This window comes from Abramis brama (genome assembly GCF_963993115.1).
Source record: "Abramis brama genome assembly, chromosome: 23".
Classification (NCBI taxonomy): Eukaryota; Metazoa; Chordata; class Actinopteri; order Cypriniformes; family Leuciscidae; genus Abramis; species Abramis brama.
The window spans coordinates 27,503,104-27,519,654 of NC_139985.1; the positions used below are offsets into that span (position 1 = coordinate 27,503,104).

The window sequence follows — 16,551 nt, forward strand, 5'->3', positions numbered from 1 at the left end:
AATGCTCCCAAATATAGGTCACACAGTAGGGATGCACGATGATATTGGCACAACATCGGTATAGGCCGATAAAAGCTTTAAATGACCATCATCGGCATCGGCCAATATGATCATTTCTGCCGATGAGCCTTGCCGATAGGGTGGCGTGTTTCCTATGTTCACGTGACGACTGTGCATGAGGGCCAGCAACTTAACATGTGGAGGCATTTCAAGCATGGGCATCAGTTTGGTTTGAAATGTGCTGGGGACAGAGACGCATTTGCAAGTGCATTTTAAGAAGTGCTGGGTACAATGACGCAGTATTTTTCTTTTCTCTTTGGTGCAGGTCATGTTTTGAAAGACGATGTCCTGTAGCTTATAATGTAAACTCTCCAAGCTACTATGCTCTCCACAGAGCATAAAATATTCATTTTATTTTATTTTTCGTGTTCGCATTTATGAGGAAAAACAGAGACAGTTCTCCGTTACGGACGTGAGCGCTCTGAAAGCGGCACTAAAAGAGACTGCTTTAAAACTTTCACAGAGATCTCAAACAGAAAGCACAAAGCCTTTCTAAGTGAATTTCGTTTTGTGTTAATTGTATCTTAATTTTAATCAATGTTTCGTCAACCAATTGCCTGGATTTAATAAATAATAAAGTAAAGCAGATAATAGATATCACGACACGGAGGCGCCCGCGATTGAACTGTCTCATAGATGAAACAAAACTCAGCATAGCCTACTTGCCTCACAGACCTGAGAAATATATCTATTATCTACAGAATGCTTGAAATCATATTTTTAAACAGAACAATTCAAAACGAAACAAAACTATGTAATCCGAAATGTGCATTTCTCTCTGGCGCGTTCACTACTGCGAAGATCGCGAGTCATTGTCAACATCTTTGCACCGACACAGAAAACACTTGTTTATTAATAAACAATTAAAATGTCTCCTTGCTATATTTGACATATTCATAATCATTACTTTTGCGGTTCGTTGTGACAGCTTTTAGTTGCTTTATTGGCAGCGCCACCCTTACATGTTACATGAACGGGTCACCACCGCATCAGCACCGAAAACAGGGAAGCATTTGGTAAACCTGTTCAAGTAGAAGATGTACATTTTTTATTTGAAAATTTATTTTTATTTATTTTACTCCTAAGGACTGAAGTTTGAAGTCTGAACTTAAAAATAAAATGTGGCACTGGCATATCATTTATTCTCCAAGTGAAATAACTTGCCTATTTTTCAAGGGTGAATGTCTGTCTACATTTGTAAAATTATACATTTATGGTAGAATCAAATGTTGTTTTGTTTGTCTTGTGTATTGCCTTATCTACAACACATGAGTGTAATACGGTAAAGGTAGTACATGAGAGAGACTTGGATTTCTCTTCAGTAAAATTAAAGTGTAAATATATCAGGGGGAAAATGTGTATATATATCGGTATCGGCATCGGACTCGGACAAAATTAGTTTGAAAATATCGGCATATCGAATATTGGCCAAAATGCAATATCGTGCATCCCTATCACACAGATTAAATTTCAGGAGCATATGCGACCATATATTTATATTTATATATAATATTTCTTATTATATATAAATATAAAGTTGTGTATGTCCTTCGGAAGCAAACCACTTTTTTTTGCGCTTTTGGTTTTAACGAAAAGAACATGCATGAATGAGAAAATAAAGTGCTTGATGGTAAAATTAGTTATTAAGCGCAATAAGCCACGAAAAAGATCTCAATGCGTTACTCACGCTGACTCGTGCGCACGGAAAGACGCTTTTCTCAGACAGCATGCGATCCCGAATTCACTTCTCTTTAGTGGCATACACAAGTAATTTAAAAATATGTCTTGGCGAGACATATTGTCTTTACGTATTCACGTAAACATAGTCGGCTTTTTCTTTAGTGAATGTAAAAGAGGGAGAACATAGGAATTCCGGTTGTATTAGACACACTAGTTTTAGGAGAGAGTGGTTAGTGTTTATCTGGTTAGTCAGCATAGTTTAGTTAGGCCGTTTTAATACTGAAGACTTTTCTACATTTTGTTTTGATAGTAATTTTAGCTGATATAACCTGTGTTTTGCTTTATTAATTATTTTCTTTGGCACCTCTCGTGCTCGCCTTCCCACCTTGTTATTGTATTGTTATTTGGTCCCTTTGTAAATATTAATTTCTTTTCACCTCTATATCCTTTTCTTTTATTGCCATATCCTCATTTTGAGATACACACACTCTTCTGCTAATGTTATACTCCCATTTACCCCCAGACAAATATCCAATGACATCTAAGGGACGTAACAATTAATTAATTTCTGTATTCTTACTGCTCGTTTCTTTTTAATATTGTATTTGCTCTACTGTTTGTTATTTGCATCTCTTGCAACAAAGATAAAATAACAAAAAAATATTTTGGAAGTATTATTATAGTAACTATTATTAATAAAAGAATTGGAGCAAAAGATGCATTGAGAATCATTTTATAATCCGTCACACCACAGTAAAGAACGCCAACTATATCAAACTACATTTAATGCTTTGCAAAAACAAAACAAAAAAAACAAACTAAAAGATTGATTCTTTGGATTTAAGAATCTCTAACCTAAAATAAATAAATGTAAATTAGCCCATGATTTACTCACCCTCAAGCCATCCTAGGTGTATATGACTTTCTTCTTTCAGACGAATACATCGGAGTTATATAAAAAATGTCCTGGCTCTTCCAAGCTTTATAATGGCAGTGATCAGCCATCAAAGTGCATCCATCCATGATAAAAGTGCTCCACACTGCTCTGGTGGGTTAATAAAGGCCTTCTGAAGTGAAGCGATGCGTTCGTGTAAGAAAAATATCCATATTTAAAACTTTATCGATTAAAATAACTAGCTTCCGGCAGACGACCATATGCATCGATTTACGGTGGAAGAGTAACCCTTGACCTTGACGATACTCCTACAGCCTACGTCATACATCGCGTCACTGGTTACTCTTGTGGCGTAAGTCGACTTGCGTAGTATGCGTACGGTCGTCTGCCGGAAGCTAGTTATTTTACTCAATAAAGTTTTAAATATGGATATTTTTCTCACACAAACACATTGCTTCACTTCACAAGGCCTTTATTAACCCGCCAGAGCAGTGTGGATTTACTTTTATCATAGATGGATGGACTTCAAAACAGAAACAACCATTCACTCCCATTATAAAGCTTGGAAGAGCCAGGACATTTTTGAATATAACGCCGACTGTATTTGTCTATCCCTTTAAATGGCTCATAGAGTTGTTGTTTCAGAGTTTGTTCATCTTCTCATCTTCAATATCTTCTCCATTGACTTCAAACAGAATAGCATTTTTCACTTTGTTATGATCTTTATGCGTTAAGCTTTTTTTCTTTTTCTTTTTTTGCTGACTTGGTGTGAGCGTTTTGAGTAGAGTGATTCTGAATTTCCAGACCTCATAATAAATGTAAACTCATTAAAATTATTATTACTTTCCACCACTGTTTCTACCCACTGATGTTTCTGAATCATGTTCCGATCTCCTTGGAGTCTTTTCATGATTTAGCCTAATATTGAGAAATATACGTATACAAACTGGATTTACTCACTTTTTGCAGGGTTTCTTGGTTTTGGTCCTTTTCTTCCTCGCCTGAAGTGCAAGTACTGTCAGAAAACAGAAGAATTTATTTGAGCATGCAAATAATAATCTGCAAGTAAGCATGATAGTCTTCTATGTATGTTACAGCTGAAAGTAATATCTTTCATGTTATGAGACCAGTATTAGGACATTATTTTTGTCACCACAACACATGGTAATCACAGTTTTCGGTTACACTTTATTTTGATGGTCAACTTTAGACAGTCTACTAACTATGAACTTTACATGTCAACTAAATCTCATTAAATCGCAAATAACTTGCTCGAATTATTACTACACTGTTAGTTTAGGGTTCTGGTTAGTAGAATAAGCTGACATGTACTTGCAAAGTTAAGTTTAAGTCAAAAGTGGACCATTGAAAATAAAGTGTTAACGTACCTAACGTTAGTTTTCAAGATAACACACTAACGTTACTAACTTAAGTTACAGATAATACAGTGGTGACTTCATTTGAACCAAAACTGTCATCAACAATATGAAACAAAACGAATATTTGAAAAGCTTATTATATTGTTCCAATATTCCCTAATATGTTATTAAAGTTTTACAGTAGTCAATAATTTGGCGGTAACCATGATCAATACAATATTTTAATTGATTCATTTGTGAGTTTTGGCGGCTTAGTCAGTTTGTGCTGTTAGCATTTTGACGACACAAACAACATCAAAACGAGAGTTTTCAATAATCACAGCACTGATTTACTTTCATTAAAATAAACATTTTTTACGATAAACATGTCGTATTTTTTTTTAAACGAGCCAAAACAAGAGAAAGTTCAGCTAGCAGAGGCTCACGCGAACGAGGCTACAAGAATATAACGTTAACAACAACAAACAGCAACTACAATCAGAAACACGCAACATATATCCATAAATAAGCAACAGATGTCCAGATATTCCGTGTAATATGAGCAGATGTCTATGTACGTTAAAGCTGGAGTAACGTTACTGTTGTTATATTAGCAACAGCTAAACACACATGGGCTTTGTCTCTTGTCAAACACACTAGCACCTCTCATAGCGCGCCTGTTCACAACACGGATATGATTCAGTCTGGGTGCGATGTTTATTTCTATTTACATGTGTACTGTTGATACAAACTATTTTGGAGGACAGTAATTAAGTCGTTTTGATGCTCACCTTTCCTTTCCATGCTGCACCGGCGGCTAAGAGCTCAGATTCACTCACATGTAACGGTCCGCGCATGCGCACAAAACTTGCCAAACAACAACTGAACCAAACAACAGAAGTACAGTATCACACCCACATGTACACACGACTCGAGTCGCGCGCATACAGAAGATGCCACAAGGTCTGGAGTCAAAAAAGTCGAGTTAGGTTTGTAATCGCTGTTGGGTAAACAAGGGACCATTGAAACCGCACTAGTATAGTATACATTCAGCCAACTATATAAAATATATATTAAATCAGCAGAAAAGCTATTGCATAGTCAATAATACAATAGTTTTAAAAACAGATATGTTGTGGTAGATGTGTAAGTAGTTCATCATTCAGATATTAATATTAATATACAGATATGATATATAATATTCTTCTCAAATCAGCATCAGTGCAGTTGCTATTGTGCTATAAGTTGCTATTGTGACAACTTGCCCCTCATCTATGCTGTGCTATTGGGGCATGTTGTCACACATGTTCAGTTAATTGTATTTTTTTTTTTCCTCAGGGCTACAATAGCGAGAAAATGCTCTAAACACACATTGTATTCTGCATACTTGATTTTACACAGTACTCTCATCACCTTATTTTACTAATTTCTTTGAGTTTACCTTTGGTGTCACGAGAGGTTAAAAAATGTCTTATAATTGCAATGGTTCTTCAATACATTTATTTTTATGTAACAGTATTCCACTTTGTACTATGAGCAATTACCACTTGGCGGCAGTGTTTTCAAAGAATAGTTTGTACTGATGCAACTCTACATTTATTCCTCTTTAAAATGTAGTATTTAAATATTGTTTTAAAATATAAAACCGTCATGTGCAAAAGAAATGGCAAAGAATGAGTGTTGTGAAAAATAATTGCCTTTATTTCTGTATAGCAGTGGTTGTTCACAGACCACATAACTTATGGGTGACTAAAGAAAAACTTGTTAAATGCACAAAAAAGTGATACAATGATCTCTTTTCTATGTAAAATGGTTCCATGCGACAAACTGAAATATGCACCACTGATTGACACGTTTAGTGATTCTCCACTCCTCGGAAAACTGTAAAATGCGCATAAATACACACCCCGCCTCACATATAACAATACATGCTCAACACAGAAAATATTGCTGAATAAAATTAAGTGATAATATACAGTGAAAAAGAAAACACCTTAAAAATAATCTTAAACAACTGATACAATAAGTTAGATGCCGGCTGCGCTTGAGAAAACACATTCGTGATGACGGTCTTCTAGTCTGGGCTGTTAAATCAAGATCAATGGAAAAGCAGAATATTGGCTCAGGTTCTTTCATTTTTGCAAACATGAACTTCCAGGCTGTATGTCTTTCCCAGGGCAAACAATAATAAAGGGGAATCATTTTATTGTGGGCCATAATGCAACCGTCTCTCGCTCGTAGAGTTGTTCTGTTCACTTACTGTTCAAACCTAATCCCCTTTTCACACCCATTTCTCTTAATTTACATAAATAATAAATGAAGGAAAATGGCTGGGAGAGAAACTACGCTCTAGTCTAGCTAGAGGATCAGCTGCCTTTTAACAAGGAGTTAACTCTGGGGAAAAGCAGGCAGATAAAAAGGATGGATCGCACAAAAACATGTCCAAATCACATTTAACCCCAAAATAAAATAAAATACATTTATATATATATATAAACCTTCCTTTTATATATATATAAAAAGGAAGCATATCTTTAAAACCTTCTGCATTTTGATATGCCTTTCATGATTTTTCTTTTTTTAAATCCATTATTCTCAATGCCGAGTCTCATTACCGCAACAAGAATTTTTTTTATTTAAAATTTAAATCTGTATTAAATAAAAGCGTTACAACAGATATTATCATGATGGACAAAATAATGTACCATTGAAATAATAAATCTAATGTTTATCCACTCTATTACAGCAATGAGATTTTGTTGCATTGCGGTAATGAGCACCCTGTCATGAGGTAAAATGAATGAATCATTAATATATATTAATAATATAATAACATTATTATTGGTTCTCAAAATAGCCGTTGTTTTCTTATATTTCGCTTTTTTCTTCTGATTTTGTGTGTCCTAAAGAGGATTCATGAGATTTGCCTATAACATTTTAATGTAAAAAATCGTGAGAGTTTCCGCACTGAGCACCAATATCTAAATATTTCCCCATATAGATTTCAGAACAAGCATGTCTGCATGTATTGATATTTCATTCCTGTTCCTGATGCGGTCGGCAGAAGAACACTGCGTCTGTTTACATTCTACACACAGCACTATATAGTAATTACAATCTCTTTACGTGTTCGGATTCACTCTTTAGTTCGTTCACTTGCTATTTATAATGCAGGTCACATTCTGTGATGTGTGCTTCGCTGCAAATACTAAATAAAACTGTTGGTGCACATTATTTCCATGTATATACAGCTGTGCCATTTTATTTACATATCTAAAACTTAGTATTCTGACAGTACAGAATTTCTCTGGCCTTTATTTATCGTATAGGCTGCAAGCGGAGTTCGGAGGTAAACGTTTCACTTCCCCAGAGAAAGAATATTAAATGTTTAAAATGCTGATTTTTCATGAGAATGCATATTTTTCTCTAATTTAAAAAAAAAAGCAGTTCATTTTACCGGGGCATAGGGCACAAAACATTACATTCTCTGTGTCCTTTTGGAAAGTTTGCATGTTTTTTTCCCTCTTATTTTGACCGAACGTGTGTGAAGGCATGGACTTGATGATGGCAGGCACTTGAATGTCATTTTCCTGTACGGTCGAAGGTCCTCAGTGATTCTCCTCACGCCTCCATCTCGTCTCCGTCGAACATTGGAGGCTCGAAGCTCACCACCGCCTCGTACGTGAGCCCTGTGGGCAAAGACACGACTGTTGAAAGCACTGGCGTTACATCACGGAGAGGTCATTCAATGAAATGTCATCGAATGCACAGGCTTACGTTTCCACTCTTCGATCTCTAGATCGCGACTCTCGAAGCTCTGGTCGTACGGTTCTGCCTCGGGCTCGTCGTCTGGGTCGTGATACTGGGAGAAGTACGGGTGCGCGAGAGAATCTGACGCTGTGATCCGTTTATCCGTGTCCAGAACCAGCATCTTCTCCAGCAGGTCCACAGCTGAAACACAACACACAACAAGCAGCATTTATAATCACTGAAGGGTTTACGATTGCGCAACATTAATGTTGCGCACATTAGAATCAGTGTGGTCATTTAAAAAAAAATCTTTAAAAAAGCTATATGTGTGAGTTTGTTTGATGTATATTTAAGTTCATTATAAATGCAGCATCAAAAGCATATTAAGATGCAGGATGGATTCTGATTGGCTGTCAATGTTTTTATCGTTCTTCAGCTGGAAAAAAAGGGATTCCAGCTAAATATGATCATGCATAAAATACTGTGTGAGTTATTAATTGTGAAATTATAAAGACAACATATTTCTAAAGTACATTTTTTGGTTACACTTTATTTTAAGGTGTCCGTGTTACAGTGTAATTATACTGAGTAATACTAATTAGCTACAAGTACTTACTACAGGGTTAGAGTTTGGTTTAGGATTAGTTGCATGTAATTATCCTTTTTATTATATTTAAGTACAAATGAACAGCATTATTTGAAATAGAAACCTATTGTATCATTATAAATGTCTTAATGGTCACATTTGACAAATTTAATGCGTCCTTGCTGAATAAAACTATTAGTGTCTTAAAAAAAAAAAAAAAATTATTCACCCTAAAGTTATAAGTAGTGCATATTATTCAGAATATATTGACTTTATGTTTTATATTTCTAATAGTTACAAATTGGGTGGTCAGTAGAATAAAAAAAATGTGATCAATGACTTTTGACTGAAAAGAACGGTAATGACTCTGTAAATATGTTAATTACTCTTAACTTCACACATTAACTTTGACAGCCGGTTCTGAAAGATGTCTGGATTTCAGCCGAATGAGTTTCAGTGAAACGGGTTTTCATCATTGTATAGAAAGGCAGAATTGTTACCTAATGGATTTGCACCAATAAACACATCTGCAAAGCTCCTTTTGGGCATGTAAGGAAGAGAATTGATGTAGTTCCTTGCCTGTTGATTAAAAAAATAAAGGATTAAAGGATTACACATAATTATTAATGAGTCAAAAGAAGGACAAAATTGAGGGCAAAGCAAAGCAAACAAAGACGGCCAAGAGAAAAGCATGACAACAGTAGAATGCTGCAGGGATGACGTATTTCTGAAGGCCAAAACCCGGAAACAAGTTAGCATGTTAACTACTCCACTCCCGAAGTCCCGAAGTCAATGAGTTTTTGGTTAAATGCCTAAAGGTCTGTGGTGAACACAAGATCAAGATACTTTCATGTTTTATTCTACATCACTAAAACCCCGCTTGTGATTTTTTTGAAAGCTAACTTGCTTTGAAAAAGGCGATTGTTAAAGGAGCCGTATGTAAGATTGTGGCCAAAACTGGTACTGCAATCACTTTCAAATTACTGTAGAGCGGTGTATCCCCTCCCCCTCTCCCCTGACTCGAGGTTGCCAGATAGGCTGCAGGATCCAGCACGAACGTTTGTAGCTGCAGCTGTGGTAACTAGAGCTGAGCTGGCAACCCGGATGCCGAAACACTACTGACTTCGTGATTGGTAGATAGGTGGAGGGTGGAGCATCAGGCCAAAACTCAACATGACAACATCAACATCAGTTGAGGGCTGCAATTTCACTTTTTAAATGACAATATCCTGGCCGTACTACTGTTGTCAGTGATATAAGTATTTGAAATGAACATGATTTCTTAATGTCTAGAGACATATCAGGGCCATTTTATGATTAATTGAAATATATTTCTTACATACAGCTCCTTTAACAAGTGTCTAAATGGGACTACAAAGTTTGTCCACTTTTTAAACTATTACAGCTTGAACTTTCAGGGAAAATAAAGAGTTGTCGGAAACTTGGTGATGGTGCTGTTGAAGTCACGTGACTGTGGTGTAGTTCGTTTATAGCCTACGTTTATCTCTTAACTTCTACCAATTGCATTCAAGTTGTGTTCATTTGTAAAGATTATCATGTAAGAATTATGAACTTTTGTTGGTCACTTATTTTCAGCAAAAATCCAATAGAAAAAAAAACAACCCCCTTTTTTTGCGAGGGAACCCGGGTGACGCGAACTTACGGGATGGCCTACAAAAATACATAATCACTGCAGCGGTCTGAGATTAAGAGTTATCTTAATATGCAGTTCCTCAAAAAAACAGTGAGGAAAATAAGTATTTGAACACCCTGCTATTTTGCAAGTTCTCCCACTTGGAAATCATGGAGGGGGCTGAAATTGTCATCGTAGGTGCATGTCCACTGTGAGAGACATAATCTAAAATAAAAAAATCCAGAAATCACAATGTATGATTTTTTAACTATTTATTTGTATGATACAGCTGCAAATAAGTATTTGAACACCTGAGAAAATCAATGTTAATATTTGGTACAGTAGCCTTTGTTTGCAATTACAGAGGTCAAACGTTTCCTGTAGTTTTTCACCAGGTTTGCACACACTGCAGGAGGGATTTTGGCCCACTCCTCCACACAGATCTTCTCTAGATCAGTCAGGTTTCTGGGCTGTCGCTGAGAAACACAGAGTTTGAGCTCCCTCCAAAGTTTAGGTCTGGAGACTGGCTAGGCCACGCCAGAACCTTGATATGCTTCTTACAGAGCCACTCCTTGGTTATCCTGGCTGTGTGCTTCGGGTCATTGTCATGTTGGAAGACCCAGCCTCGACCCATCTTCAATGCTCTAACTGAGGGAAGGAGGTTGTTCCCCAAAATCTCGCAATACATGGCCCCGGTCATCCTCTCCTTAATACAGTGCAGTCGCCCTGTCCCATGTGCAGAAAAACACCCCCAAAGCATGATGCTACCACCCCCATGCTTCACAGTAGGGATGGTGTTCTTGGGATGGTACTCATCATTTTTCTTCCTCCAAACACGTTTAGTGGAATTATGACCAAAAAGTTCTATTTTGGTCTCATCTGACCACATGGCTTTCTCCCATGACTCCTCTGGATCATCCAAATGGTCATTGGCAAACTTAAGACGGGCCTTGACATGTGCTGGTTTAAGCAGGGGAAACTTCCGTGCCATGCATGATTTCAAACCATGACGTCTTAGTGTATTACCAACAGTAACCTTGGAAACGGTGGTCCCAGCTCTTTTCAGGTCATTGACCAGCTCCTCCCGTGTAGTTCTGGGCTGATTTCTCACCTTTCTTAGGATCATTGAGACCCCACGAGGTGAGATCTTGCATGGAGCCCCAGTCCGAGGGAGATTGACAGTCATGTTTAGCTTCTTCCATTTTCTAATGATTGCTCCAACAGTGGACCTTTTTTCACCAAGCTGCTTGGCAATTTCCCCGTAGCCCTTTCCAGCCTTGTGGAGGTGTAAAATTTTGTCTCTAGTGTCTTTGGACAGCTCTTTGGTCTTGGCCATGTTAGTATTGGATTCTTACTGATTGTATGGGGTGGACAGGTGTCTTTATGCAGCTAACGACCTCAAACAGGTGCATCTAATTTAGGATAATAAATGGAGTGGAGGTGGACATTTTAAAGGCAGACTAACAGGTCTTTGAGGGTCAGAATTCTAGCTGATAGACAGGTGTTCAAATACTTATTTGCAGCTGTAGCATACAAATAAATAGTTAAAAAAATCATATATTGTGATTTCTGGATTTGTTTTTTTAGATTATGTCTCTCACAGTGGACATGCACCTACGATGACAATTTCAGACCCCTCCATGATTGGGAGAACTTGCAAAATAGCAGGGTGTTCAAATACTTATTTTCCTCACTGTATTTGCACACTAAAAATTTATATTTTACATCTAACGCAATGACAGTCAGATATTTTTAAAGTGTGTCTAAATATTTTTTGGTCACAAACATAATATTTCCGTTGAAATCTCGATCAGGACCTGGTGTTTTCCAGCGGACCTCAGACAATACAGACCAGCTCTACTGCATGTTGAACAAACACTGCATCTATTGTTTACTACATAGAACACTCGACATTGTATGTTAGAGCTTAAGCAGTCTAAAACTCACTGCATGCCTGGGTTTAAAGAGTGGCGGCATTCGCCTTAAAGCTCAGTGCTGTGGGCACAAATTAGGTATATCCTAAAGGTCAGGTATAAACGAAAAGCAGGCAGTGGTTGGGAAAGGTTGGGAGTGGTTTGGAAAATTAAAAATGACCCAAGGCAAACAGAAAAGAGTCACATGGGGGAAACTGAGTCACTCATTCCAGAGCGGCCGGGTCTGGAGGAGTTTCTGCTACCGTCACCGGTTCGGAGAGGGTCCGTGCGCTCACCTCGTGGCTCGGCATCCGGCTTATTAGAGAGGCCGGCGGGGTTCCCGTCAGTCGCATTATCTGCTGAAGCTGGTTTATATCTTGGGGAACCCAGGTCAAGGGGTGTACGGTTCAAATACACTCACAAATATGAGTGGACAAACAGGAGAACAATGCAGCTGCTGCTATCTGTGGTTGCTTTACGTTGCGGCTTAATGCTGAGATCATTTAAGAAGGGAAAACCTGGAGATACATTTACTTGAAAAGCAAAATGACAACTTAAATCTACATTTTTATCAAATATTGTAGTATGTTATTGCATAAAATATTGAATTTATTATAAATTATTTATATGTGTACATCATTATTTGTTTAAAATGCATGTGCCTCGTAATCTTTCATGAAAATAGCTTTGACGCTCTGATGACACGTTTACTGGTGCGAGGGCGGGGCAACCTGTCACTTACATGAGATCCACCAATAGCAAACCACAACCATCCAATCAATTCCCCACAGACAAAATCAAGCCCCACCCTATTTGTTCTTATTCCAGAAGCCATTTTACTGGGATATACGTCACAGTAGGGGAGAAAATACGATCGCAAATGTGTCAAAATGTGCTTAAAACGATTTCTGCCAACAGGGTCAGAAAAATAAACTTAATTTGAAGGGAAAGATTTGTACCTTAATATAACAGCTTCGAAATCATTTCGATGGTAAACGAACTCGTAGTAGGGCGAATCATCCCGATAGCAAAGCATGGGGGGGGGGGGGACGCCGCTGGCAAAACCAGCAATGCAGGTTTGAGAGGTGGCGCCCCGACAAATCTCACGAGAATCACGACTTGCTTTACGGCACAACGTCACATACATCAACAACATATGAAGCAGCCTCTGTGGAAGACACTAGCACGCATTTCAGACGTGAATCATGGCAGAGTCGACGAAGAAAACGAAGAAAGCGCGGCCGGAAGAGTGCAGAGACGGCTCTGCGTGAGTGGTATTTACGACAGTAACGTTAAATTGCATCGGAAACTGCATAGTGTGCCTTTAATGTGTTGACGTCATTTCCACTGAAACAGGAAGACAGGGTGGGACAGAAGCTCTTCCCCTTTTAAAAAATAGCCAATAGCGTTTCGTTTACATCACAGCTCGTCCAAGAGCCGCTGAGCTCGGTAAAGCCACATTTGAAAGCTTATGACAGACACAGTCTAATAGATTCCCCTTTAAAATTTAATATGAAACTGTTCCTAAAGCCAAACAGTGAACAGAATCATGTGAACAAAGTTTCATGGCTCTACTCGTCACTGAGGTTTATAATGCCGAGTCGGTCTGTACGTTTTTCCTGCAAATCTCCTCCATATTGTTTTAAAATACAGCATTCTGTGTAGAATTCAAATGGGTCCTAAAAGGTCATGATGCGCATATTTACACTGTCTGAATCATTCCCTATCCCCTATATAGTGCACTATGTGCCATTCACCATGTAGAACATAGTAAATGTGTGAACAAATGACTGATTTCAGCGTCTATTTATAATGTAGGGGCGGGACTTCAGATTCTAGAGTGCATTTGATTGGACAAAAAAAAATCTGATGAGAGCTGAAGGGCAGAGTGATGTCATCAAAATCGTCGATCCATATTGGCGGAAGTGAGCGTTTTGAATGCTTATATCTTCTAAATGCGAATTTTGTCTGTTTCGGAGCACATTAGCTTATAGAACTCACATAGGCTAACATATTCATACTAAAACCCCCAAAACGTACTAAATTTAGATACATTTTTCAGAAAACAATACCTAATATCTTCTGTCATTTTGCTTTTCAGGTAAATGTATCATGATTAAAGAATGTTTAGACATCTGTACTGGAAAACAAGAGAAAAAAACTGAGCAAGATGTTTTTTGCAGTGCATGCACCCCCCATGTTAATCAATCCAGGGTTAAGACAGACACAGGAAATACAACAGGAAGTGCAGGACGCATGAGAGCGAGAATTAAGAAAGCCATTCGTACACACTCGTGATCATGGGTCGATTTTGCAAATTCATCTGCCAGCTGTCTGACTACTACTGACTATTTTAAGGTGATTGCATAACTAGTAGTTCATGCCAGTGAAAAAGAAAGGGGAAAAAAATGATGCGACATGCATGAAGTGTGATCGGGGTGAGTGAAGAAAGCAGAACAGACCATCAGGCCGTCATTGTGAGACAGAGGGAGTCAAACTCAGGCAGAACAGAAACACTCACAGACTCCGAAGAGACTTTCATCAAGAACTCTGGCCCTGGGGTTCCGACGAGCATCATGATAAGCTTCAACTGATCAATATCTTTAAGAGCAAAATAAAGGAAAATGCAGGGAATGGGGTGACTATGAAAGCAGGGACTGGGGGGGCGGGGGGTGATAACAAAATGATAGTTTAAACTAAAGAATAAAAACAGCACAGGAAAATGGGATAAAGCTAGAAATAAAACTGAGCCATGATTGGTTCAAAGCCAACATGCATTCTGCAATCATTATGTATGGAGCTTTCAAGACTTCTCAGATCCTTCAACTGCTTCATTGAGCTAGTTAGCATAGCAGAACTAAGCTAGCACACTTACCTGACTGAATTAGTGTTGGGGTAACACATTACGAGTAATGCGAGTTACGTAATCAGATTACTTTTTTCAAGTAACTAGTAAAGCAATGAATTACTTTTAAATTTACAACAAACTATCGGAGTTCATTTTTTTTCCAATTTACTGGCTGCGCCTCTCCTGTCGCCATGTTCAGAGAGAAATCGCGATTGAAGCGCAGAGGTGTTGTGTGTGTGCTGTGTGTGAACATGATGGTTATTGTAGTTCTAGACTAAATGTTAACATACATTTACTCATCCCACTAGGACAAAAACAGTTTCAGTATTGCTCAATTAATAAAAACAGTGAAATGCAAATTCAGAATATTACACAAACCTGCAATAATTAAATGTTAAATAACCCAAATATACTTTATGTATTTAATCTCACTTTATTAACCATTGTCTTTGCTGCTGATGATCCAATTCGACCATACAAATAACTAAAAATGACTTTAGTTTAACATAACATCGGTTTCTTTTTTAATTTTTACTGTTAAAGAAAGAGTGTTGAATTTTCATTCCCTGTGTCGTATTCTCCTGCGATCCGGAGACAGAAAACATCTGAAAGGTTTGAGCTGCGCCCTCTACTGTAGAGACGTGAATTTGCATTTCCTTCAGCCTGAAGCTTATTAATTTCACTTTTGGTGTGAAAGGGACTTTACATTTGCTAAAAACAGAACTTCTGTTTTTTTGTTATTAAAAAAACAAACAGGCAAGCCCAGAAAAAGTAATGCAAAAGTAACAATGCATTATATTCCATAAAAAGTAACTAAGTAACACAGTTAGTTACTTTTTAGGGAGTAATGGAATATTGTAACACATTCCTTTTAAAAGTAATTTCCCCAACACTGCTGAGTTACACTGGCATGAAGCAGCACACAAAACATGAGTTAATGCAACAGCGTGACAGGCTTTATGCTTTGTGATGGGATGCAATGACCTTGAATACAACAAACTCAAAGTAGTCTTTTTTATTTCGGGAAACTTTTACTTCACTAAATTCCAAAGCATAATAATGTACTTTTTTACTCCACGTTTTTCATAAAAACATGTCGTTCTTCATTATTTTGTACTGAAGAAGTCCTCACCCGCTCAAGAGACGCGATAGTGAAGTCCGCGAACGAACTGATTCTTTTTATTGAACCTGAATCGGTGCACAAATCACACTGAACGATTCATTCATGAACTGGACTGATCCATTTGCATCTGTTCTCGAGTCAACAACTCATTGATTCAAATGATTCAGTCAAAGAGTGAGTCTTCAGTTCATGATTCACTGAATCCACAATTCTGACTCAAAATGAGCCAAGAACCGGGAGATCCTCAGAGATAGAGTGAACGCGCAGCTGATGGCGTGAAAAAAGTTATTAATGCCAAATTTAAGGATTTATTTTTGCAAATGAACATCATATTTAGCATATTTGACTGTTTGTTAAATAAATCTGCTGTGAAAGGGTAAGCTGTTTAAGGCCATTGCATAAATTATTTCAGATTTCTAGAAACCAGTATACTTGTTATGGTTAATGGGTTTAAATCTGAATGTTCTTACATTATCAAAACATGGTCGCTTACATTGGAATGAGACCAAATTCTGATTAACATAAGAATATTCTTATGCATGTGAACGCAGTTGCTGAAAGCGTGCAAATACGTTTAACAATTGCATGTGACAAACATGTGTGAGCTACAGTAAAGTGGGCTAGTTCTACACTGTTCCAGATCCACACTGACTTCTATTCAAATCTGGCACAGGTGGATGTTACTGAACAGCACAAACAATCATC

At 37.7% G+C, this 16,551-nt stretch overlaps 2 protein-coding genes across 3 annotated transcripts in view; both read right to left on the reverse strand.

Annotated features, from left to right (window-relative positions):
- Nucleotides 1-4,883, reverse strand: part of srpk1b (SRSF protein kinase 1b) — a 52,308-nt gene extending 47,425 nt beyond the window's left edge. Inside the window, exons 1-2 of the mRNA XM_084100806.1 lie at nucleotides 4,785-4,883; nucleotides 3,596-3,650 (exon numbers count right to left, since the gene is read on the reverse strand). Coding sequence (XP_083956932.1) covers nucleotides 3,596-3,650; nucleotides 4,785-4,797 — 68 coding nt within the window. The 5' untranslated portion in view covers nucleotides 4,798-4,883. The remainder of the gene's footprint in view (nucleotides 1-3,595; nucleotides 3,651-4,784) is intronic.
- A 1,679-nt stretch (nucleotides 4,884-6,562) lies between these two features.
- mapk14b (mitogen-activated protein kinase 14b) overlaps nucleotides 6,563-16,551 on the reverse strand; it is a 36,468-nt gene continuing 26,479 nt past the window's right edge. Inside the window, exons 9-12 of one of the 2 annotated variants that reach the window (XM_084100535.1) lie at nucleotides 12,172-12,251; nucleotides 8,830-8,908; nucleotides 7,771-7,944; nucleotides 6,563-7,682 (exon numbers count right to left, since the gene is read on the reverse strand). In XM_084100535.1, coding sequence (XP_083956661.1) covers nucleotides 7,615-7,682; nucleotides 7,771-7,944; nucleotides 8,830-8,908; nucleotides 12,172-12,251 — 401 coding nt within the window. In that variant the 3' untranslated portion in view covers nucleotides 6,563-7,614. Of the gene's footprint in view, nucleotides 7,683-7,770; nucleotides 7,945-8,829; nucleotides 8,909-12,171; nucleotides 12,252-14,396; nucleotides 14,477-16,551 lie in introns of both variants that reach the window. The other variant, XM_084100534.1, reaches the window with a different exon arrangement.